The sequence below is a fragment of the Lissotriton helveticus genome, chromosome 2_1 (genome assembly GCF_964261635.1).
Source record: "Lissotriton helveticus chromosome 2_1, aLisHel1.1, whole genome shotgun sequence".
Lineage (NCBI taxonomy): Eukaryota > Metazoa > Chordata > Amphibia > Caudata > Salamandridae > Lissotriton > Lissotriton helveticus.
Genome location: NC_136059.1, coordinates 330564771 through 330590671, shown reverse-complemented (window position 1 = coordinate 330590671; position 25901 = coordinate 330564771). Strand labels below are relative to the sequence as shown.

At 43.6% G+C, this 25901-nt stretch overlaps 1 protein-coding gene across 1 annotated transcript in view; it reads left to right on the top strand.

Annotated features, from left to right (window-relative positions):
- The window catches only part of SLC45A2 (solute carrier family 45 member 2), a 431739-nt gene that overhangs the window by 158994 nt on the left and 246844 nt on the right, over nt 1–25901 (top strand). The window contains exons 4-5 of the mRNA XM_078677280.1: nt 7459–7602; nt 20162–20285. Coding sequence (XP_078533406.1) covers nt 7459–7602; nt 20162–20285 — 268 coding nt within the window. The remainder of the gene's footprint in view (nt 1–7458; nt 7603–20161; nt 20286–25901) is intronic.

Below are 25901 nucleotides of genomic sequence, written 5' to 3'. Positions count from 1 at the left end.
ATATACACATCCACTCATTCACCAACAGTTCTATATAGTCACTCATACATATACTCACTCATCATATGTAGTGATACACCTATACATCCTGATACACACCGACAGTCATCCAAAAGTTACTCACACACATACTCACACATGCAAATAAACTATTGAACAACCATTTATTTGCATATACAGCTATACACACACTACCACTTTACTTCTAAGGAAACTTACACATACTTACTCTTTTAAACAATCACTTATAGAAACACATTCTAATTTAAATAGGAACTCTTACAATCTCTTACTCTCAGATATACTCACTTATATACATCAATATTCACATACACTAGATTAAAACATATGTAGTTACTGATAAAGAAACTAGTGAGACACTCATTCACTCAGTAACACACACATATACACAGTCATCCACCCATACAGTCCTGCACATATGCTGTCTTCAAAACACATACAAAGAGAGAGTCAGTCATTCATGCATCTATGTGCTAAGTAATACCTCCACCAAACCATACAAACACTCATACTGATACTAAGAAAAACATCTAATAACCAATATACATACACATGTACCTAATCACCAACCCATGCAGCCACTTATACACAAAGTGTAACACTAATACATATATTTAAATATTTAAACATTACTCACTAATATTTATTTTTCAGAAAGACACACATTCACTGGATGGTGTCATCAGTGATGTCATGAGTGATGTCACTGACCATGTCATGAGTGATGTAATATGTGACGTCATCAACAGTGCATTGCACACGCAAGTTATAGTGAGTCCAACTAACTATAACGTGGGAATTTCATTGGTTTTATGCCAGTAAAATTTCCAGCTAACTATAACTGGTGTGAAACCTATGTTTTTTTCAGTGAATATATATATATATAATATCCCCGCCGCCATCCCCACTTTTCTACCATTCTCTTTTCTCTATCACGCTCTTGCCTGTCCACCTCTGTTTCAGCACCACCCCTGCTCCCAGAATGTGGCCACTTTCTTTTCCTTCTCTGATCTCCTCTTTCGCCTAGTCTCTCACTGCCTTTTCATCTGCCTTTCTCCTTGTTTCAACCCTGCATTGCTTCTCTGCCCGCCTATATAAATGTATTTTCTCCTTGGCTTTTCTACGTTTCATGGTCTCAATCTCTGTGCCTATCTCCAGACTGTCAACCCCCTCGTTCTTTCTATGTCACACTCCCCACAGTCACTGCCTGCCTCAGCTTTTCGTCGCCAAAACACAGTTTGCTCTCGAGTATCCATTTCCAATCTCGCATCCAGCAACAGGCTGTACCAGAGTAACGTTTTATTAGAAATCACGCAGCAATTCGTTTAATCAAACCGTGGGGAAATGTGTCACTAGCTCAGCCATTTTAATTCCAGGCTGTGTGCTTATCCTGGCCCTAATCAGAACTTTTAACTGGCCTGTCCGGCTTCACGGAGGCCCCCCCCAAAAAGCCCTTTCTGGTCGGAGATTCGGAGTGTGACAACTGTACCTTTCAGGTTAGGGTGTGGGATGAACAGAATAGTGGGGTGGTGGCTAGACCCTTTCAATAGTACTGATGAGATGTTGGGAGTTGCTTTGGGCAATTCGTTAGCCCAACATAAGCGGGGCCTTTTGAAGCTCCAATGGATCTTAGCGGAAAGCCATATTTAGAAGGCCACATCTCAGTGATGTCAAGATCAGGTTAATGCATAATACATTCTACAGTTATTCATTTGGCCAGCCACGCAACATGCAGTGTACACCAAAAGTATGTAGTGGACTAGCAAGTACCCACAGATTTTAATGGCAGTAACATCATTCTGAGCCTAAGTTATCCGTCTCTTTGTTGCAGCTGTGGTGGAAAAGTAGAGTACAATTGAGGCTTTAGTATCTTATAGGAATTTTTCAGATATTCTAAAGAAGACCTTATTATAGACCTTATTATAGATTCTATATCTGCCATGAAAGAATTGTTTAACACCTTCATAGCTGTGATCGTTATCCCAAAATAAGCAAATGACTAGTTCCAGGTCAAATCCAAGCTAGGTAGACGTGATAGCAACTTAATCGTACCATTCGTTACATATAGACACTTGAAGACCCCACTTACGTACGGTTATAATAGTGTGCATCTTGCATGGTTTACAGAGGAGAGTATAACACCTTCAATGCTAAGGCAATTCCCGCTGGGTGCTGAGCATCCTGAATCCCCATTGTTCATGACAAGGTCAGCTCGTCATAAGCACAGCTCCAGTGTACTGCATGATGAGCTGACCTTGTCATGAGCATCCAAAAGGTTAAACTAGGTGGAAAATCATCACCCAGATCAGATGTGCATAAACAAAATACAAAGTGGCTAGGGTACAGGCTTTTTTAGGCTTCTATTTGTTATAATATGTTTTGTGTGGTCTCTTGATCTATACCTGAACATTTACCCATATATTTGGACGGAGCTCAATAATAGTCCCTAGAAGATGCGAGAAGGGGGCCATAAGGCTTGCACTTTTGTAACCGGTAGCACATATTTATACTGTTGAATGATGGCGTGAAGTAAATAAAATGTGTATAAGGATGCCTGTTGCCTAAAGACGATGCCATTTATTTAACGATTAAGCTATTGGCAATGTAAATGACAATGCCATTTATTTATGATTTAATAAAAATAAAAAAAAGTCATGAGCAATGCCAATAGCTCTACCTTTAATAATGCCGAGACCATTGCATTGTAAATGCTTGTTTCCTATGTCGCTGCTGCCTTCTGCGTTTTGCGTTCCTTCTGTAACACTCTCAGGGGGAGTGTTCTCTTCAGGATACTCACTTCCTTGGGTCCTTACGCCACTACCTTGGTGCTGACGGTTTCCACTTTTGTGTCCTGCTGCATCTCCTCATCTGTCTAGTGGGGGAGACCGTGGCTCCTCCCGGACGGGTGGTTGATGTTGCTTATGGATCTGGCCATTGTCCTGTCCAACTCTGCTTCAACATGACTGTTAGTACTTATGGCCTTGTCTTGTTTTATGTCTACTCTGTGCTCTTCCCAAGACGCTGTCGCGCAGACAACATTCCTTGCTGCTTTGTCTGTGGTGTTCGCCCAGGTCTGCCATGGTGCGAGCTCTTGTGTGTATGTGCCCGGCTTGCCGGAGGCCCTATTTGCCTGTTGCCTACCTGTTGATGCGTACTTCCCATCTGGGCTGCTCACTCTACCCTGCAGGATGTTTTTCCTATACTTGGTGTGGTTCTGGCATCCACACTGTATGCTTCTGTGTATTACTATCTTCCACATGACTACCAGTCTTACTGTGGTTCTATTCTGGGTGCTTCTGCTTATTGCCGTTCGCCCTCTCACATGTCTTTGTGAAAGAGCGACGGCATACTGGAGTTTTTTGTATTCTGGTAATGCCGGCATTTTCTGGCCATGGGTCGGCATCCAGTCACTGCTGTTCCACGTATCTTAGCTGGTGCAGGTTTGGCACTGCTTTTTTCCCACTGTTGTGCACACTCGACCGGTATGCTCTGACTCTGTCATACTGTGTTGTTCTCTCACTGGGTCTTGCTTTCGGTCGACACATCTGCTCCTGTGGATCCTTCGGACCTAGGTTCAGTTCATCTTCTTTACGAAGCCATGCACTCTCACTTCTGTACCGATATTTCTGGTTCTATGCTTCTTTCTGTCACCCCGGTATACATCCGGGGGTTTTTGAGCTGTTCTGTAACGGTGGGTGGTGCTTTTGCCTCTCATTGTTTTCCTCTCTTTTCAGAGCTTCATGGTCTGGTGTTGGTTGCGCTGGCAATGCTGTCCCCACTGTGTTTCGTCACTTTGTTGACAAATAAGTTATTCTGGGACTTGGTGGGGTGTGCTAGCAGACCCGCCTCCTCTATGGGTATGGCTTTGGTATCTATTCTAAGTTGAGGAATTTGCAGCTAGATGTCTCTGATGGACGAGTTACTTACCTTAGGTGACAATGTATCTGGTAGAGACACAGTCTAGCCGCAGGTTCCTTAACGCCCGTCCATCCTCCCCATTCTGCGATCAGCTTTTCAGGATGGGTTTCTCGCATTCGCCTTCCTTCGGGTGGCTTTGTCTTCCTGCGGGGTGACTTTCCCTTCACGCATAGACGGGTGCTTTATTCTGGTTTACTTGCTCTGCTCCACCTACTCTCGTGCTTGGGTGGTATGCTAATGTGTCGTGTCCTTTTACATCCCTACGCCCTGGGTCGTCCGGTGTGAGGTCTGTTCATGTTCACCCCCCTCTTCCCCCCTTTCTCCATTGGCCTTGGGGTCTCTTTCCTGCCCTGCAGTCCATTGGTTTGAAGTCGACTGGCTCTGCCTCAGTCTATACCTCCCTTTACAGGGGATACAACGTCCCTTTCTTGTATTGACTGCTGGTGGATTGTCAATGCTCCTGTGTTCCGGACTTGTTGCCCTTCACAGTTCTATGTTATGGTTGCAGACTTCCTCCCATCTGTCCTGATGTTTTTCACATCTTTTCTGCCTCATGGGAGGGTTTAGCCTATACTTTTGTATGGTTGCTTCCCAGAGCGGTGCTCTGCTCTTTCCTTCATTATTTTTCAGTATACAGTTTTTGGCACTGTACTTTATGGTGCTGGTTTTCACCATCTGGAGAAGTGTGGCTCAATGGTTAGAGCGGCAGACCCTGATGCAGAGGTCTAGCCCGGGACCAGGGTTCAGTTCCCTGCCTCGGTGGGTCTTGGACTCAAAATTCCACGGACCTGATAATTCTCGCCTCGGTACCTATTCCAATCATGGAGTCCCACTCTGCAACTCTGGGCAATAGCTTGCTTAATCTCCACAACGGCCCCCACAATGCTAAGGATGCCTGGCCTCCACCTTGGGGGTGCCCAGGAGTGGACACCTCACAGGGAAAGCCAGGATGGGTTCCACAGCGGAATTTGTACAAGCGCCTTGAGACCCTTGCGGGCGAGTAGTGCGCTATACAAGTATCAATTTACATTTTTACATTTACATTCACTTTCGTTTCTTTTTTGCACACTGTTCTCATACTCTCACAGTTTTTTGCTGGTAGCTCTGCTTTGTGGCACACAAACGTTTCTCATACGAAAACTGACGTCCGCGTGCCGGGAGGGGCTTATATGGCTCCACTGACGTCACGTCCGTGGACGATGTCAGGGTGGAGCCTTGCGGCGCCGTCCCCGGTGCGCAGAGGTGCTGCTGCGAAAAGTTTTCCGAATCCAGTCTGAGGCCTGGGGATATTCTAAGTTAAGGAATCTGCGGCTAGACTGTGTCTCTACCAGATACATCGATACCAAAGGTGAGTAACTCTTTCTTTAAGAACTGCTAACTACAAGAGAATGTCTTTTTTTAGCTCACTGGATGGTATACCATACCCCTAGAACACTGTCAAAGATGTATCCAGAGGTGGAAGATCATAGTTTTCGAAGTAATCAGTTTGGGAGCGCAGACTGGCTTGATATCGGTTTTATCTGCCCTGGGAAATTTTATTTGGGGGAACAAGTGTTTGAAGCCTTGAGCAGGGGGCTAAATATACAGATACAACCTGATGTAAGGGGTAGCACTATTTGGACTTCACACCCAGAGGCAATGCCAATTTATGAGAAAAGGTGCTGATGTATTTATAACTATTATGTCTTTAGTGGCTCGCTCCTTGATCCTCCAGAATTGAAGGACTAATAGAACACCAACTTATCAGGGATGGTATAAAAAGATGATTCAAACACAAAAGTTTGAGGAAGCATATGCTATCAAGGTGGGTGGCCTTAAAAGGTTTGCTCCTTCCTGGCAATTTATGATCAAGATCTAGAACTGCAAGTCCGGACCTTCTCCTAAAACAATAAATACTATTTTCTCTAAAATGCGCAGAAGCACTTTATAAGATATGATCGTTTGGAATCGATAGCTGCTAAATTCTCCATCTTTGCACTTTAAGTATTAGACTATGTATATACTTATGCACGTTTGCACTTTAATTTTAACATACTCTGTGCTGGGACTTGTGCATATTTGCACTTTCTAGATATATTTAGGATTAGATGCATTATCAAAATTATAATGATGAAAAAGATTGTATCGTATTTCATAATTTATTAACATGTTCTTATTATATAAAAGACACTAAGGGTAAGAAAGATCTAATAATTGAATTGGAGGTCTATTTCTACTGTATTGCAAATCCAACTGGCTTATCTAATAGTGTATGTATACTCTGCTATTTTATAGAAATATTTGTATAAGACCTTTTGTTGAAGCTGAAATAACCATGACGAATTTGATGTATCGGTTTTATCTGCTTATTTAAAAAAAAAAAAAAAAATCCGACAATGGCAGGCTGGTTGGGTTTTTGGACCTTTATATGTGGGGTGCTTCCAGTGACTGATTCCTGGCATATGCTGTCCTGGCAGATACTGTCCAAGAAGCTTGTCTGGGTTTCCCTCGAGAACCAGAAACACATGTATTGAACCTGGCATTGCCAGACATGAGTGGATAAGGCAAACTTATCACACGATTATACACATTGCTGATACCATGCACAGCTGACCTCATGGCAACGTTGAAGCTGCAGTGGGAAAAATATGCAGGTGAGGAACTGAGAGCGCTAATGGGTGACCATATTAGGCAATTGCAGAAGTGTCACTCGAAATGTAAAATTGAAACTAATCAATTATAAATGCTTATATAGGGATGACTTAATGCTGCAATGGCTACATAGGGCTGACCCATCCAAGCCAGGTAATTGTCCTAAATGTTGAGCTGCGGTGGGGACTTACCTGCATTTGTGGTGAAAGTGCTAAGAGGTGCAGAATTGTTGGCGGGAGGTGGTCGAAGTATTGGGGGAACTGACCAGAATGTCAATTCAGCCGGCTGGTATGTTTACGGGGTTTTGTAACCCACACTAAACATTCTAAAGAGATGGAGAACGTGCTAGAACTAGGATTAGCGGTTGCTAATAAACGTATAGCTTTGAAGTGAATGACTAGCAGATTGCCTACCCGAAAACAGTGGATGAGGGAATCTGCATGCTGTGTGCGGGCTGAGTGTGGAGTAAGACCCAGATCGGTGCATGAAGGGACAGGCCAGGGAGGTTCCTTGAAATTGGTCATGTTAGAGGTCCGCTTAGAACATGCGATGGAGAATCAGTCCCATGGCAGAGCATGCTGCAGAACCCCAGTTGGGATAGCGAGTGGTGAGGTAATAGAAGTGCCTGGGTGTGCTGTCCTTAAATGTTTATCTAGGTGAAATATATAAAAAACATCTTATGCTAATAATCTGATTGTACACTGCGTAGCTGCTGACTGTTCGCTCCTCCACAGTTGAGGGCGAGTAGCGGGAGGGAGGCTGGGGGGACTTAATGTTGTAACACTGTTAAAAACAATAAAGACATATTTAAAAAAAGACTTTAAGCACCGGTCAAAGAGCTTTCCACAGGAAGGAGCATGTTCTCAGATGCTGCATTCTTTTTTTCAGGTGCAGAAGCGAATGACTCTGAACTCCCTGGTGAAGGCCATCTTGAACATGCCTGTTCATTATCGCTGTTTATGTATCAGCCACCTCATTGGATGGACCGCTTTCCTTTCCAACATGCTGTTTTTCACTGACTTTATGGGACAGGTGTGTATAGGCCTTAAATAATAACTTTCCTTGTAACCATATGCACAAAAACTCCTGGGTTAAATTTCTACTAGTTGTCGGGATTGGATGCTTCTTGTTAATGATTTTGTAAGAAGCACTAAGGAATAAGGTGGACAGGTGGGTTTTATATCAAATTGTGCATGTGCTATTACTTGTCTTGCACAGTTTGCAGTCCTCCGATATTGGGAGTAAGAATGACTTGCTCTAATTTCATAAATCTCATAATGGTCCCAAAGTGTAAAACGAGATGCAAAAAACTTGGCACTTATCATGGAATCAGCTCCATAGGATGATTTTTGAAATATCCAGTCGATATAAAAGGCAGATATACAATATGCCACCAATCACCCAATGTGATGAATGCAACAATGAAAAGAACCCCTCCAATGTGGTAGCTGCTTATGGGTACTATATCACCGATCCCCCAGGATCGGTTGGCAAATTTTGCAGCAGAAAAGTAAATATTTCTAGGCATACACTGCAAAATTTGCAATATGTTTGCAGTACATAGAAAATGTGCCAGTCACAAAAATACAGCTCGGCCTCTGGTCTGTGTCTGCTGGTGACTCTGCCAAGTTACAGTCTATTTGTAACTTGGCATAGTCTTCACCATTATTGTGCCTTGTAACAGGAGGATGTCTCATACCTGAAAGGCAGATTTCTGTTTGAAAGCTGTTTCTCTCTGGCACCAGACAACCTGCTTTACAGGTGTACGTAGGGCTACCTGATATGTGTATGTGTGGGGGTGGGGGGAAGGGATGTGGGCCACAGGAGACTCGGTGGTAGTGGGGGATAGATGAGTGTCAGAGGGAGGCTGGGGCTCCGGAGACACAGGCTACAAGGGGAAGGGAGGCAGAGCACATGTGGGGAGGGCATCACAGGAGTCTCTTGGACAAGGGTGCAGGGACAAGTGAAGACAGAGGTAGGGAGGACAGGAGGTAGTGTTGCCAGAGGAGTCCTTGGGTGAAGGTGGGAGCACAGAAATAAATTGCAGGATTTTTGATTAAAGTGTCATCAAGACTTACTTTATTCGGTTAAAATGTAAAACCATCAAAGTGCAGATCACAGCGCATAACACATGAAAACAGTATACATTTATACAAAAAATTCATTCCAATTCTCACACCTTTAACAGATTCATCATGAGACATCAAATATTGGGCAATCCCACTAAACAAAACATTCCTTGATGTTTGGATAAATATATTAAAAGTTTGTCCCAATCAAATGTCCACTATTTACAAAACAGTTTTACCAAGAACAGGTTAAAAAGTTAACAAAGTCCACGCTATGGTGCAGTGAGTCTCTTCCTACGCCTGATTGCTCCGATAATAAAACTTGCTACTCCAAAACAGACTACTGGGGATGCCAACATTTGCAAATAGGCCAATGCTGGCCTGACTTGCTCAAAGTTACGCCCTTTTAAGAGTGGATTCATCAATTTCATGCGTAGCGAGATGTAAAATTAGCAGAAAAATATCATATGTAGGATGTTCTGTTACGAGAAGTTGTCACAAGGACAGGGACCAAAAGTCCCGTCTTTAAAAAACCCTTTTGCTTTGATAAGTGGGATCTGATCGGGATCTCCACCATTAAAGACATCTGGGGCAAGGGGGGATTAAGTCATTTGAGGAAATGAAGGCTGAATTTGAGCTGACGTACTTTCGCAATGCGCAAATTCGACACTCTACAGGCGGCCCTTCCTTTGGACGCGGACCTACCGGAGGCCTCGCCTCTCGAGGATAGAATTTTAGATGGTCACCTCCCCAAAAAAACAATCTCCCTGATCTATAAGAAGCTAATTAATCACAGGGCGAATCTACTTGGGGAGTTGAGGGATAAGTGGGTGCGAGACGGAATAGAACTGGATGATGAGGACTGGCAATCGGCTGTGTCTTCTCCAAAAGTGGTTGCCATTCCTGCACGGCTGCGGCTCGTTCAGTTAAAAATATTACAGGGTCTATGTCATGGGGCCCGCCTTGTACAGATGGGGTTGTTTGATACCGGATTGTGTAGACGGAAGTCTGGTCTTGTGAGGACGTTCCTCCATATCATCTGGGAGTGTCTATATATCACTGAGTACTGGCGTAAGATTCACAACACTATACACAAGGTCTTGGGGGTCTCCTTGGTACCGGAGGCGAGGAGATGCCTCCTTAATATATGGGAACCTGCAGACCTTAACTCTGCACAGACACAGTGGGTCACATTAAGTGTCATGATAGGGAAAAGGAATATTGCCCAGCAGTGGGGATCCGAGCAGCCTCCTACCCTTGATAGCTGGAAAAATAACTTAGATTGGAGTATGTTCCGGGAGAAGACTGTTTTCATGGCAAGAGGCTGCCCTCGAAAGTGGGCTTCAACATGGGGACCTTGGAATAAATACAGAGGAGGGATCTGTGTTCCACCTGGGGATGCTGTTTTTGATGTACCCCCATCTCCGTAAGGTTTTTGACATGCATGTATTTTGGTTTCCTATACCCCGAAGGTGTTATATTGGCTCGCACTGTATTGTCTTTTCTTGATGCCTTGTTTTAATGAAAAAAATTGGAGAAAAAAAACCTTTTGGGAATGCCAGTAGCCAGGGCACCATATTGTGCTTAAATCTAATTAAAGCAAATAGATGATGTGGTTTATTTATATATGTGAAATATGGTTGCAACGGTCTACCTAAACTCAACATGACAAACTCCTCACTGTAGGTTTAGCTAATTCCATTTCCTCCCTTATTGACAGATCTAACCAAGAACTGCTGCTTTAGACCTCTAATCGCTGGCTTGCCAAGAGCTCTAGGGCTTAGGAATAAATCGGGACACCTAGGAACTTCCATTTGGGTGGTAACATAACGGATCCAGGGTATGTCCAACCCTTTATCCAGAGCAATGCAGTCCTGGATGATCAATTGATTCAAATTAGGGGGCGGTTGTGCCCAATTTCTCAGCCAGCATAGTAAAGGGACAACCGCAATCTGATCCGAAATAAAGCCAGCACCAAGGTCCTCATGAATGTTAAAAGTTGGGGTGGAGACCGGGACCGACAGCAACCTACGAAAGAAATTATTGTCAACTGCCTGGATTTCACCAGTCTCTGTATATCCCCAGACATCACTCCCATAATTTACCAAAGGGAGGCACTTGGCATTGTAAATCTTCATGAGGGCCGGGAGTGGTTTGGAGCCAATACTTCTAGAAAACTCTAAAATGGCCCCAGAGGCTCTGGCAAGAGTGTTCTTTTTGTGGGCACGCTGCGTGAACCACGAGCGTCTATCATCAAAAAGAACACCTAAATATGGGAAGGCAGGGACTTTTATTAATTCCGTCCCCTTACAATAAAATTTGCCCTTCCTAGCTCTAACTGTACCAATAGACATAGAGTGTGACTTTTTAAGATGTGTAATTAAATCTAGAGATTCCATAAAATCAATAAAACAATCTAAAGAGATTGCAGCCTTCGCGAGGTTCTTGCCACCAGAACGGCATCATCGGCATAGAGTAAAGCAGGAATCAATTTTGAGCCTTCTTTTGGGACATCTTTGCAAGAGGAAGTCAGGGCGTTCCCAAGTTTGTTGATATAGAGAGTGAACAGCAGGGGAGCTAAAATGCACCCCTGTCTCACCCCTCTCTTGACAGCCCATCCTTCAGTTAATCAGCCATCCTCATTAAAGCGGACATCGGCTGTAGTGTTTTCGTGGATGGCCGCCAAAAAGGAAATCTGATCTGCCTCCATACCGATACAATGAAGGGCCGCCCAAAGTTTTGATCTATTTACAAGGTCGAAAGCTGTGGTTAGGTCCATAAAAGCCATATGGAGATCCCCAGGCTTTGCGACCATGTACTTCCCTTTTACTAGATGATGATTAAGACATTGTCCCAATGTGCCCTTTCCCTATCTAAATCCATACTGAAAATCAGAAATGATGCTATTTTTATTTAACCAGTCTGTTAAGCGGGCAAGAACAACTTTCCCCATTATTTTGGCTGCGGAATCCAAGAGTGAAATCGGTCTATAACAGGCCAGATTATCTCTTGAACCCTTTTTAAAAATCAGGACTGTTCCCATGAGGCACAGGGTCAAGGCTGATTTGCATATAGCCATGTCTGAACTGGGGTGGTGTGGAGTGCAAAAAAACGATGGATTTAGGCCCAGATCTCTGTACTGGGGTGAATGTATGACATTGTTCTGCATTCTGTCCATCAACTGTTGTTTTGCATAGGTCCATAAAAGCCATATGGAGATCCCCACGATTTGCGACCGTGTACTTCCCTATTACTAGATGAAGATTAAGACATTGTTCCAATGTGCCCTTTCCCTGTCTAAATCCATACTGAAAATCAGAAATGATGCTATTTTTATTTAACCAGTCAGTTAAGCGGGTAAGAACAACTTTCCCCATTATTTTGGCTGCGGAATCCAAGAGTGAAATCGGTCTATAACAGGCCAGATCATCTCTTGAACCCTTTTTAAAAATCAGGATGATTACCGCCTTTGCCCAAAACAGGGGAAAGCCGACCTGGGTTGCAGCATTAAAAACAGAGGTTAAGATTTTTGCCCAAAAAATGGGATCTGCCCTATAAAGATCTGCCGGAACCCCATCAGGGCCTGGAGCCTTCCCCCTTGATGTTAATATGATTACCTCGGTGACTTCGTCCAATGTGAAGGACAGGGCGTTTGAAACACAACCTGTATCCCCTGGCCAACTAATAGATCCCTGACTCATGTCACTGGATACGCCCCTAAAGGGCTGAACCAACCTCTCTGAGGAGATAAGACAATCACTAACCGAGTTAGTGGATTCATCAAAAGTGGGGCTATTTACCACAGACCAAAACCTGGTGCTATTAGCCAAAACACTCGCTTGGCTAAGTTCGTCCCATGCCATCTCTCTTAGCTGCAACTTTCTTTTTTGCACTGCAGTTTTATATGCCCTCCTGGTTTGCTTAACCCTGTCAGGATCCCTTGGGTTCTCTTTAAGCTCCTCCCAGAGCACCCTGTGCGTACTAACACAGGCATAATCAAACCATTTTTTATGTTTCTTGGGCCTTAGTTTGCAAGGGACCATCAAGTTGATTGCAACCTGTCTCATAATATGGTCAAGTGCCAATTTTGTGTGGGGTTTGTGTTTTTTTTGCAGAACACAACATCCCGAAATACCGAACGGAGTCTGACTGACAATTTTCAGTAATTCCAACTTTATTGGCCAATAGGACCTTGTTCATGCAAGATTCCTACCAATGAGAAACAAAAAACTGCAGGGTCCCATTACTTGAAACGCTATTGGTTAAAACATTAGGGGCGGCTGAAGGTAATCCCCATGACATAGGGTCAGTTGGTATCTATGCAATGCAATGGAGAGAATAAATTAGAAATACAACTTGTTAATCTATACAGTCCCCTGTGATTTCTTAAAGAATTACCATCCCAGAATGTGCATTCATTCAAAAACATAATTTTGCAACTTTTAGTAATAGTCAAGGAGTGCCAATTTAAAAGTAATTCTGGGTGATGATGACCAAAATATCACTTTAGAGTGTTCCAGATTTTGCTTTCTTTAATGGATATCACAACATTCCATACTATGTTGTTTTCTTCCTAGTAAACAGATATGTATTCATTAAACCTCACTGTTAAATACAACATAATTGCTGCAGATACCTGTGACCTTAACCAATTATACCAATGACCTTAACAACTTCTGTTGTGCCGCAGCCTTACCCTTCATAACAATGGTGATAGAAACCTGTGTTGCCTCCTAACTTTCACTTCACATTTAGTCAAATAACCTTCAAACCTTCCAATCTGAATTTAGAAAAGTTTCCGATTCCTTGGCTGGGTCAACTCCTTCCTTCTTTTGCTTCTAGGTCTTTTGCTTCCTGTGATATGTTCAACCATCTCGTTTTCATCTTGAAAGAATGGCCATTGAGGAAGCCGTTCTAAACTGGTCACGTCCTACCTATCGAACCACTCCCTAGTAGTGAAAATGGAGACCTCCATATCTAGCAAAACCAGTCTACTTCAAGGCATTGCTGAGGGCTCTATTCTGTCCCCAACTTTATTTAACCCATATCTGGAGCCACCTGAAGAGTGCCTCAGACACTTATACTTTATCATCAATACAGACTTGATACCCAGATCTGTTTTATGATTTCATCACTGAATGACATCCTCCCGCTCGCCAACAGCCTGAAGAAAATTAAATGATGGATGTCAAACCGCCGCCTAAAACTAAACCCAATGAAACAGAATTCCTATTAACCGCTTCAGCGCGGCGCGAATTTTCGCGCTGTGCTGAGCGTTCTAATGAGCCAACGGGCTCATGACGGAACGGTTCCGTCATGAGCACAGGCCAACCGACGCTCATGACGGAACCGTTCCGTCATGAGCATGCAAGGGGTTAATCTCACTATACCTTTCCAACAATGGATTAACTCATGTTGTTCTCTAGATGGCTGAACAATATTGTAGATAATGGCAAATCACTGCTATTCATCCTAGGCAGCTGACTTAGACTACAAAGGCAAAGCTTTGCTATGGACAAGAATGCATGCTACCTTGGGGCACCAGGCACTTCATTCCAGGACTTAAGGTCTGTAGCCCATGCACTTGTTCTTTCCAGATTGGACTAAATGAATAAACTTCTATCCAGACTCCCGAAAGTTCATTTGTGCATTCCCCACACCCCCTAGAGTTATGTTCCACACAGCAGCATACTATGTTTCTGGGAACATGGCGTTTGACAACATCACTGCTGTTAGACCATGGCCCAATCTGCAGAGCCACTCCAAACATTTTGCTTTCACCCCTCCTGCTTTGCTGAATTAATTGCTGGCATTAGGACTCTCTGCTAACCAGTGCTAAAGTGCTTGTAAACTCCTACCTTAAACATGGTAAAATTGACCCACAACGGGTTGGTACATTTCATTTACTTGTAAATCCCTAGTAAATTAGTACTGCATGTACCCAGGGCATGCAAATCACATACTACTATGTCTGCAGTAACGATTGTGCACCCACCTAAAGTATTACTTTAAAACATTTCTCAGGCCTGTAGTGCAGTTTTAAACTGCCATTTCGACCTGGCAAAATAAACCTTTTGCTAGGCTCAAATCCTTCCTTTTTAAAGTTTTTCTGTCAGGTAGGCCCTGAGCAGCGCATAGGGCAGGCTGCATTGTATTTAACAAGTAGGACGTGTATCTTTAAGTCTTATAAGTTCTGCTAGCCTTTCCCTCTCATTCGATAACATTGGGTTACCTTATTAAACGCTAACTTTTGAGTGTGAGCAGGTAAAAATCTCATGTATGGACTCAAAAGAATTGTGATTTAAAACCCTCTTTAAATGCAAAATTGGGTTTTAGATTACAACTTTGGAAATTACACTTTTAGAAAGTTAATCAAATATACAGAAAAAATACACCCTGCACCTTGGATTGGTATTTCACTTCACTTCGGTGAGTGTGTAACACTTACAAGTATCTTCGGGCAATTAAGGTCTTTCATTTCTTTCTTAATGTACTACCTGCTGCTCTCCTTCTACTGTATTCCTAGTGTTTTAGTGACATATATATATGTGTATCCCTTGTTCCATGCTGGTATCTGTACAATCACAAACAATAGACATACTATGACATAGAACAAGTTCTGATTTGTCATTCAGTCTTTTTATCTGATTATTCCTAATGTAAATGTATAGTGCAATGTGAAAACATAGTCATATATCACATTTATACAAAACAAACATTATGCAGTTTAGACATACACAAATTTGAACATGTCAATTCCATATACAATGCCTATGCAGGCATTACACTCAAACATACGTTTCCTAAAAATTCTTAAAAGAAGATTGGGGATATATTATGCTCCCTCAAAAGGTTGAGCCTATAAGTAACATGTAGCCCTTTGACGTCGGAGTGAAAATAAAAGCTAATATATTGCATTTATCTTAGAGGATATAAATATTCTCTTTAGTTCTGCCGTGTATAACTTAATCTTTTTGTTGGGATGTGCGCCCATGGCCACTTTTGTAGTACGCTGGCGTGGTTTGACCATCCTATTGGGCCTGCTGTTTTTCTCAAAGGTCTTCTTAAGTGTTGGGTGTATACTTTATTGGGACACAGGCATTCTCGTTTATGGATCTTTTAAATAGTCTGTGAGCATTTCTCCTGGTGGAGCTCTGTGGTTGCCTTTTTCTTACGGGTTAACACTGTAACTTCTGTATGATGAACTTCCTGCTTCTGTGCATGTTCACTGTGGGGCTGATGCCATGGGAGGTTTCCTCGCAAGTCTTCTTCTCGGCCTCGTGTTCAAGAGATATTACTCTCCTGATTTGCACACAATGCTTCCTGTAAGGTGCTGTGTTCACCGGTATAAAAAGGCAACCACAGTGCACCACCAAGAGAAAGGCACATGTACTATTTATAAGATCCATTTAGAAGCATGACTTTGGCCCAATAAAGTTTACACCCAGCCCTCGAGATCAAAATTGTACATGTCCTGGTAGTAAAAAAATCCCAAATTTATTGTTCGCTGCTATGAAGACGACCCCTCCCTTAGATTAACATTCGGTATTCCTTATTAGTTTTAATAAGTGTGATTCCCAATTGGAAGGAGGTAGAGCTCTCCTGTTTAGTACCTATGGAATTATAATTATAAATCCTCTTTAATGGTTAAGTTAAATTTATCATTAAACCATTTTAAAAATCCCACTTTTAGAAAGATGCAATTTTTCTGCTCTTAGCCCTGGGTGCCTGATGTGTCTCCAATACACGTCTGGGGTGGGTGACAGCTGGGCCTTCTGCATTCCCTCTAGACAGTCACACACAAAGGGAACTTAGGTGTTACTGATGGGCCATCATGGGCAGAATGGTTGGGAGGAGTGGGCAGAACCTCACATTTACACTTGAATAGGCTGTGTCCTGTTACCACACAAGGGCCTGCTTAATCCCCTTTAGCTAGTCTGCAGCCAGGGCAGAAAGGTTGGAGCTCTGTGTCCTCCAAAGCCCCTCTTTGAAGTCTCCCCTACTTCAATGGCAGAACTGAGTATATGAACTCGACTTCTAACCCTACTAACTCTGGACCTGTGGATACTCTGCCAGGAAGGAGGACTGCTGTGCTGTTCAACGACTGCTGCTCTGTAAGAACTGCTTTTCTGCTATGCTGACCTTCCTGCCTCTTTCCTTGCCTGAGTGAGAAGGGCTGGAACTGCACCACTTGAACCTAGAGTGACTCCAAAGGCTTGCTAGCTTGGCTCCTGTTTTGAAGCCTCACAGATATCAAAGACTTTCAAGCACCCTGCTACAGCACCTGGACTCTGCCATCTATGAGTCTAGCCCTGCCAAGTTGTGCCAAATCAGTCCTGGGCTCTTGGAAGTGGGTATAAAATGCTGCTCCAGCAGAAATCCACGGATTGATGCCGTTGCACCGCTCAAAACCGGCGCATCTCCATCAAGGCAGTGCTGCTGCTCTGAGGACTGTCTGCATTGCATCCCTGATGGTGTGGTGCAGTGCTTCCATCTCTGACTTTGCACGGCTTGGAGCCGGTGTATCAGCTCCATCCTAAGGATCGATAATGACGGCGCATCGCCTTCTCTGCTCCTCACATTCCCCTCAGCACAAACAAAATTGCAGCGAGAAAAAGTTGGTCCTTGTATCAGACCCGCAATACATTGCTGTCCACCTGAACTTTTAGATTTGACCCGGTCTAGTGCGACCAGATAGCCCCATTACCACTTTATGCTTTTTAGCACTGTAATTCAAGATAATATTCTTTAAAAATTCATACCTTTGGTTCTACTTATTGGAAGTTTGTTATTTTGGTTTTGCTTTCTTTAACAAATTACGGTCTATTGTTCTAACTAGAGGAGGTGTCTTTTTATGTGGTGTTTTCACTGTTTTGAAGTGTTGTACAAATGTTAACTCACACATCGCTTCTTTAGTTAAGCCTGACATCCCTGTGCGGTGTGTAACATATGCTCACCATGGGGTGAGTATAGGTTAATTTAGGGTGTGTGTCTGACTTACCTTACTAGGATTGTGGTTCCTGCTTAAACAGGGTGCATACCTCTACCAATCTGAAACCCAATTTCTAACAACTTTTGTCCTGATGCAACCAACATCATTGCATCATTGTACTCCAAATATTAAAAAAGGTACTTCTTTGTAAACGTGACTCTCCAGAGGTTGCAGGGTTGAACAGTGAAAGCTTACACCAACAGGTAGTAGGGGGGTTGTTACTCAAACTGTATGATACAAGCGATTACATAATATGTACCACATGGCCCATAAGAGCCATATAGTCTAAAACATAGGAAAATCGAGCTGTTAAAACAGGAACATCACAGAAACCCAGAAAATCCTAGAATCCTGTGTGGCTGGGATATAATCCCAACCACAATTACAGTGTTCATGATGTGCAACTGTTAACATTTGACCCTGTGGCCAGAGTTATCCTTTAGGGGGTAGGTTTTGCATCCTCCGCCATGGGTGTTATGTATCAATGGGTTTACCCGAAATGCTACCAGACCAGAGTCAGAATTACTGTATAATGAAAAATTGTTCACAGTAGCAACATTTTTTTCAAAACGAAAAACATAAGTAAAAGCATTCACAATACCAATGTAGCTTAGTCTGCAGTGAATGCAATTTATTTTCAAAACAAATATTCACTTCTGTTTAGGCAACGCAGTTGCTCCTTAATGAAACGGCAATTTAAATATTTCAAGGTCGCTCGAGTGTGGGGAAAGAAAAAGGTGGGGTGCTTGAGGTAACAGTGAATAAGCGAAGGTGGTGGACAAGGGTAAGGTGATGTGACATATAAAACATCCAATTCACATCGTAAGACCAATCCGGTCTAATGCAGGTCAATTGTTCCAGTTATACCACATAGCATTTCATAAACACTGATATTGAAGTTCAGTCATCGTGGCTTGTGCAGTAGTAGAAGTCAACGTTTCAACCCCTCAAAAGTCCTAGGTGAATCTGGCCTTAGCATGGGGTCTTCATCAGGACTGTGTGAACGAGGAGCACCTAATGGTCCACCATCACACGAATATCGGCTGGGCAGGGGCAGTCAAAGAAGATGGGCTCAATTGAGCTCTGATTTAAGTATTGATGTACGGCCAGGCCTGCGCGTACGGGTCTAAGTGTTCAACTGTGGGTCAGGAGATCCCTAGCAGTGACAGGATAAATCTTTCAATGCCACTTCACTTCTCCGACTCTCCTGAGACCACCCCACCTTTTCCTTTTCGTTTTGAAAACATGTTGCTACTGCGTCCTCGGCCAAGGGGCATACATCTTTTACTAAGGCAGTGTTTACAAGTTCTAGTCAATGGGTCAAAGGTGCCATATGCAATATTGCAATGCAGCAAGCGTCTTTATGTTACATTTGCGCTGTTGCACAGCTCTTCTATGGTCATGGAAGCATAGACGTCTCAGTTGGTTTGAACTCATGCAGCTGAGAATCTGCCAACATATCCTAAAATTATGAGACCGAGGATCTCATCCAAGTCAAAGAGCATGATTTCGGATTTCAAAGGTGTTGAAGTCTGGTTAACAGTTCTTTACTCATCAGTGTAACCTTTACCAGAAACACTGTGCCTACCGGAATTTCATGTGACGCAAACACAAACAGAAAACAGGCCCATGTTCACAAGAACTGGTGGTGCCTGACACCATTATGTCAGCTGACGTCTTTGATGATCACAAGCTGTTCTTTCAGAACAAGATTGACTTAAGCATGCAGACATTTCATCAGAAGTCACCTTTGACTAAAAATAACAGTTGGGACAGTGATTAATATGTATGTTTGTTTAGTTCGCCACGATGAGCATCTTGGCACTGAATACCAGATTGGTTTATTGGCTCAGTGAATTAATGCATCTACTTTGACCTCATGGCCACAGATTCAAATCTCAGAGGTTTCACTCTGCTTATCATCCTTCCAAGGTCCGTAAAATTATTACCATTGAACTGGGTATCAAAAAACCCTCGATATTCAGTTCAAAAATGCGCCAAGAAGTGAACACGCACTTTACAAATACATGTGTTAGATTATTTATTGTTTGCCAACTCAATGATGCTAGTTTTGTTGGCCTTAGAAGATGAGAAGGCTGAATGGTCCTGCTGCGAGTTAAACCTGTGACCACGCAGTCAAGCACACATCTCTGCAGTGGCCACATTAGCCCTCCGAGCAACCAACCCCTAGTAAGTGTCTCCCCTGAAGTGTTACATGCAAGCTTGCTCAAAGCGCACATTTACATTTATTCTACCACATATTGTGCTATTTCTTCTTAAATAGTTTTTTCAGTGAGGATTCTACTTAGGGAAGCACACTTAAGGAAATAAATAAATAGATGCATGGATTATTAATATGTTAATCGTATTTTGAGATTAGTAACAAGTAAAATTAATGATATTAGTTTACTGCTTAATTTGGTGTAAACTCAATAGCGACGTACCTCCGTACCCTAAGGTAACGGGAGATGCAAGTAAGCCTCACTTCTCTGTTGCTCATTTGACGTTCACCACATGCTTTTCTCCTCAGATAGTGTACCGTGGGAATCCATATGCAGCGCACGACTCTGCAGCTTACCTTACCTATGAAAGAGGCGTAGAGATTGGATGCTGGGGCATGTGCATTAATGCAGTTTCGTCATCACTCTATTCATGTGAGTACAATGGCCCATATTTATTATGTGCTAAATATAAGCTAATCTGGACAGTCCTTTACTATCTATAATATATGTTATGGTTACACATGTCTTAATAATTGGTTGGTGTTTTGAATTGCCATTCTAATGAAATTTCTCTAAAGATAGAATAAATGAATTATTTTATTTGCATAATTACTTAAAATCATTGCAAAGTTGCAGTACGATATCAAAATTATTGTATAAATTCCTATCTCACAACATTATAATACATATATCAAATCGTATATAAAAATAAAAAACATAATTTGAACACTGGTCGCAGACCATTTGTAAAAGTGGGTATTACCCTAAAATACATTGGTTTAAAATTATGTTTGGAAAGGTTCCTGTTCCTTCTATGTTCTGGAAAATAAAATAAGTCACTTAATGCTTTGCGGTTTTGTAGGGACCATGCAGTCCTTTTCTGGAGGGGATCCTCGCTGATCATTTCCTTCTGTTATTACAGGAGTCTCAACAATTGCAACCACACAATTTTATTCTGTGCTTTCTTAAATTAGGGCCCTTTGTGTCATAATCATGAATTAGCCAAATGTGGCCAGATCCTATGGCTCTCTGCAAGGCTCAACGTATTTTCGGAGCCCATGCCTTAAAAACATTGGTTTTAACAATTTGTGTCAATGTTGCAGGAAGGCAGGGCAGAAATATATTAGGTGTACCAACGATTCTGTACTATAGTTGTACAGCCTGCATCTGTTTATGTTGCTCAACGATTTCCAGCCCAGGTTCAGTTCTTTATTGGCAGTGGGACTAGGCGCGCCAATTGAATAAAGATAATATTCACATGTGGTCACATGCAGTATTTACTGATAGAAATACGTAACTAAGTGTTGTAGAGGGTACCATTGGTGAACCAAAGTGACTAGGAAAGAAGAGTTTCTGTAATGATAGAACTGAGGCGGATAAGGTGGTCAAAGAATGGTTTATTAATTCCTCAAACCATAGACCCACCGGAGCAGCTGGGCAAACGTCCCGACTCTCCAGAAACCAACCGCCTTCTCACCACAATACACCAAGCTCTTAACATTCTAAGTTACATCACTACATTCTAACTATGACATAAGCATGTTATACAATTTGATTGGACATTACATTCACATCGACTCAAATAAAGGATATAATCAACTACCACATGTCTCTTTTTTACAAAAGTAACAGAATGAAATAAATCAAACATCCAAGATGTAATCGTCAAATTTCTTAGGAACTTTAGGAATCCTCTTGAGGGGTAAATGATCAACCTGAGAAGATATTTCAATAGACTCCTGAAGATTGGAACCACCCTCACAAACACTGGAACTCTCTGAAGAAACAACAGTTCCAGTGCCAGCATCGTGAATAGAGTCATCAGAGAAGTGCTATGCACGCGTGGGTTCGCATCCCATCCTCGTCGCCAATGTAATGATAGAACTGAGGCGGATAAGGTGGTCAAAGAATGGTTTATTAATTCCTCAAACCATAGACCCACCGGAGCAGCTGGGCAAACGTCCCGACTCTCCAGAAACCAACCGCCTTCTCACCACAATTCACCAAGCTCTTAACATTCTAAGTTACATCACTACATTCTAACTATGACATAAGCATGTTATACAATTTGATTGGACATTACATTCACATCGACTCAAATAAAGGATATAATCAACTACCACAGTTTCCTCTTAAGGACAGATGATGAGACAACTAAGAAGTCTATGGAATTCTGTGATTTAAAAAAAAAAAAGAATTTGCGCTCATGAAGTGTGAGTGCAGAACTTTTCCACAGACTAGACCTTGAGGCTAATCCCTGCTGTCCTAACCTTCTTTTGTTGTGCAGAAGGAGTTAACTGCCTTTGGCTGGTTTGGTGCAGCGTGTGGCTGCAGGTTAGGCCCTGCAGGCATCCTCAACCTGTACATGGTCTAATGCAGTTGGGGGGTCGGCTGTCTGCGTCGAGTTGGATATTGGTACTGAAATCGACTCCTGCTGTGCATGCCGGAATACTAAGTGCGATGGACTCCTGTCACTGGTTGAGCACACGGCCTGGCACCTGTGGCCAGTTGTGAACCAAGTTCGATATGAGAGTCAGCCTGGCTCACTGTGCACCTGGTGTTTCGGTGGTCTGGCAGGGTGTTGGCTGGTTTCACGGACGGTGGAGGGTGGTTTTGTTGCTGGTGACCTGTGGGCCACATTCCTACTTGCAGAGCTTATAAATAAACAGTGCAATAACAAATGGTTTAAAGCACACTTTAAGCACTCTTTAAAACCATTTGTTTGTGCATTGTTTATTTCGAAGCAATATAAGTAGAAATGTAGCCGGCAGGTCCATAACAACAAACCTGGCCCCACGGCAGTTAAACTCACCCCCCTCCTCCACATCCACCAAAATACCCAGTAGCCAGTCCGGCCTTGTTCTACACCCAACTGTTACATCTGGTATGTGATCAGAAAAATCCATACTTCATTTACATTTTTTTAAAAAAAAGATTAAAATGCAGCTTTAGTTATAATATTTTAACATACATTGAAAAGCACCTTATGAATTCACCTAAAAGTGCAGTTAAAGTAAATTTAGGATGAGAAAATAAAACCTAAATACAGATGAAATGAATTATTATTTTTAGGTAAACAAGCCTTAATACACACCCCATTATGGACTGCTTATGACCTCACAAAACCAGGTCTCTTTCTAGAGTGGTACAGTGGTAAAAAACGCTGGGTTGGAATTCCACCCATAGCGTTTGTTAGTAGTTTAGTAGTTTAGTCTGTTTACAAATATTTTTCCATTCATGTTTTGTGTATAAATATTTTGCTATATTTGGTCAAGTATATGTTCCGACATGGGTCCCTTGTCATTGAACCACAGAATCCATGCTATACCTCGCTGACGAGGCCTAACAAGTATGAAACTGGTCTGCAGTTGCTTATGTTCTCTTCTGGAGAGCACCTTGCCTGGCAGTTCTGGATTGACTGTTCCATGAGGAGCAAAGTCAGTGCCCATTTGTATAAAGTGGGCCTCTTTCTATGAAGGCACAGTGAATGATGGATTGCAATGCTACCTAAAGCGATTGCCAGTAGTTTACAGAAGCAATCATTCCTCCTGTAATCTGTTGTATGTTTGATATATATATTTGTGACCGTTCTGTCTCTCCGAGAGACGGTCGCTCCCCACGCTCCCTGCCTGAATACCGAAGCGCTTTGCTTGCACTGCCTGCTACGAATTGGTGCCTGGGTATCGTAGCGCTTTGCTCGATTTACTTATCAAGTATTGCTGCCTGCTATTGCTCACTGCTGCTGCTCGCATTTCAATCTGTGCTAACTCATTCATTATTGGAGCGCTCGCATTGCCTGATTATAAAATTACAAATTATTGCCTGATTGTGCCGGTGCCACCGCCCATATCCAGCTTTCTGCCCCCAATCTCGCCCTGTTTGGGTTTTGCTATCGCCGCCATATTTGTTATTGTGCCTCGTAGCCAGCCTCTCCACCCTGCTCCCGCCTCCCAGCTGCTCCTCCCTCCCACTACTGATAAGGCTCGTCCCGATAGCAGTTGCGCTGTGACCGTTCTGTCTCTCCGAGAGACGGTCGCTCCCCACGCTCCCTGCCTGAATACCGAAGCGCTTTGCTTGCACTGCCTGCTACGAATTGGTGCCTGGGTATCGTAGCGCTTTGCTCGATTTACTTATCAAGTATTGCTGCCTGCTATTGCTCACTGCTGCTGCTCGCATTTCAATCTGTGCTAACTCATTCATTATTGGAGCGCTCGCATTGCCTGATTATAAAATTACAAATTATTGCCTGATTGTGCTGGTGCCACCGCTCATAGCGACATCCAGCTTTCTGCCCCCAATCTTGCCCTGTTTGGGTTTTGCTACCGCCGCCATATTTGTTATTGTGCCTCGTAGCCAGCCTCTCCACTCCGCTCCCGCCTCCCCGCTGCTCCTCCCTCGCTCCGCCCCCCCCCACTATCTACATATGTCAATGCAACAGACGCACAGCGGACGCGCCCTATGCGCGCCGAAGGCGCGCCAAAGGTTAGCCCGTCTACGCCCGTCCGCGCCTGGACCGCGCCCAGCGTCAGACCCCCTGGTCCCCGCAAAATCTACTCCACCCGCAGAACGTACAACGCCGCAACCCTCTCAGCCCTTAACCCCGGCCGCCCACCTAACTGCTACCAAGCCGCCCCGGGACACACCCATGGACCCTTCACTTGCCACTCCTGCAAGTTCGCCTGCATCAGAACGCACTCTAAATCCACAAACTCCAAACAGAGCTCCGACACTAACCACCTAAAGTGCATCCTGCTCAACACCCGATCGATCCACAGACACGCCATTGAACTCTGGAACCTACTCGACACTACATCGCCGGACGTCGCCTTCCTTACAGAAACCTGGATGAACACCTCATCAGCGCCCGACATCGCCATAGCCATTCCGGACGGCTACAAGATCGTCCGAAAGGACCACACCAACCAAATAAGAGGAGGCATCGCCATCGTCCATAAGAACACCATCCGCATCACGACCAGTTCCGACGATTATCTCGCTACCGCCGAACACCTTCACTTCCATATCCACACCGACCCCAAGACCACCCTCAGAGGCACACTCATCTACAGACCGCCAGGACCCCACACACAATTCAGCCCACACGCTCTCCCCTCCGAGGACTACATCCTACGGGGTAACCTCAACTTCCACCTGGAAAAGAAAAACGACAGCAATACTACCACCCTTCTGGACAACCTCGCCACTCTCGGACTCAAACAACTTGTCAATACTCCCACCCACTATGCCGGACACACGCTCGACCCAAACTTCACCTCCAGCAAGCACATCTCCTTCAATCACACCACAGCTCTCCACTGGTCTGACCACAGCTGCGTTCACTTCAATTACAAAAAGACCACGACCCACAACCCCCCACAACCTATTCCCCCGAAGAAACTGGAACAAAATTACCACCGACCAGCTCTTCACATCGCTTCACCAAAACCCTCCCGCCAAATCATTAGACCCAAACCAAGCAGCCACCAACCTCACACAATGGATCACCCACAGCGCCGACGAACTAGCACCCTTGAAAAACCATCAAATCAAGCAAGGTAGCAAAAAAGCCCCCTGGTTCAACGATGACCTTAAGAAATCCAAGAATGTCTGTCGTACCCTCGAGAAAGCCTGGAGAAAAAACCCAATCACTGACAACCTGGCCACCTTCAAGAATACCAGCCGCAAACACCACCAACTGATCCGATCCACCAAGAAATCAGCATTCGAGGATCGTCTGGACAACAACGCCCAAAACAGCAAGGAACTTTTCAACATCGTCAAAGAATTTTCCAACCCCACCGCCGGCACCAACGACATCACTCCCTCCCAAGACCTATGCGACTCCCTAGCCTCATTCTTCCACAACAAAATCGCCGACATACATAACAGCTTTGGAAACCAGTCCGAAGACCAGTCCATTCCACCCACCTCCGAACCAACACCGCCCTTTAACTTCCTTTGCGACTGGAACCCAATCACCACTGAAGACACCATCCGCCTGATGAACTCCATCCACTCGGGATCGCCAACCAACCCATGCCCCCACCA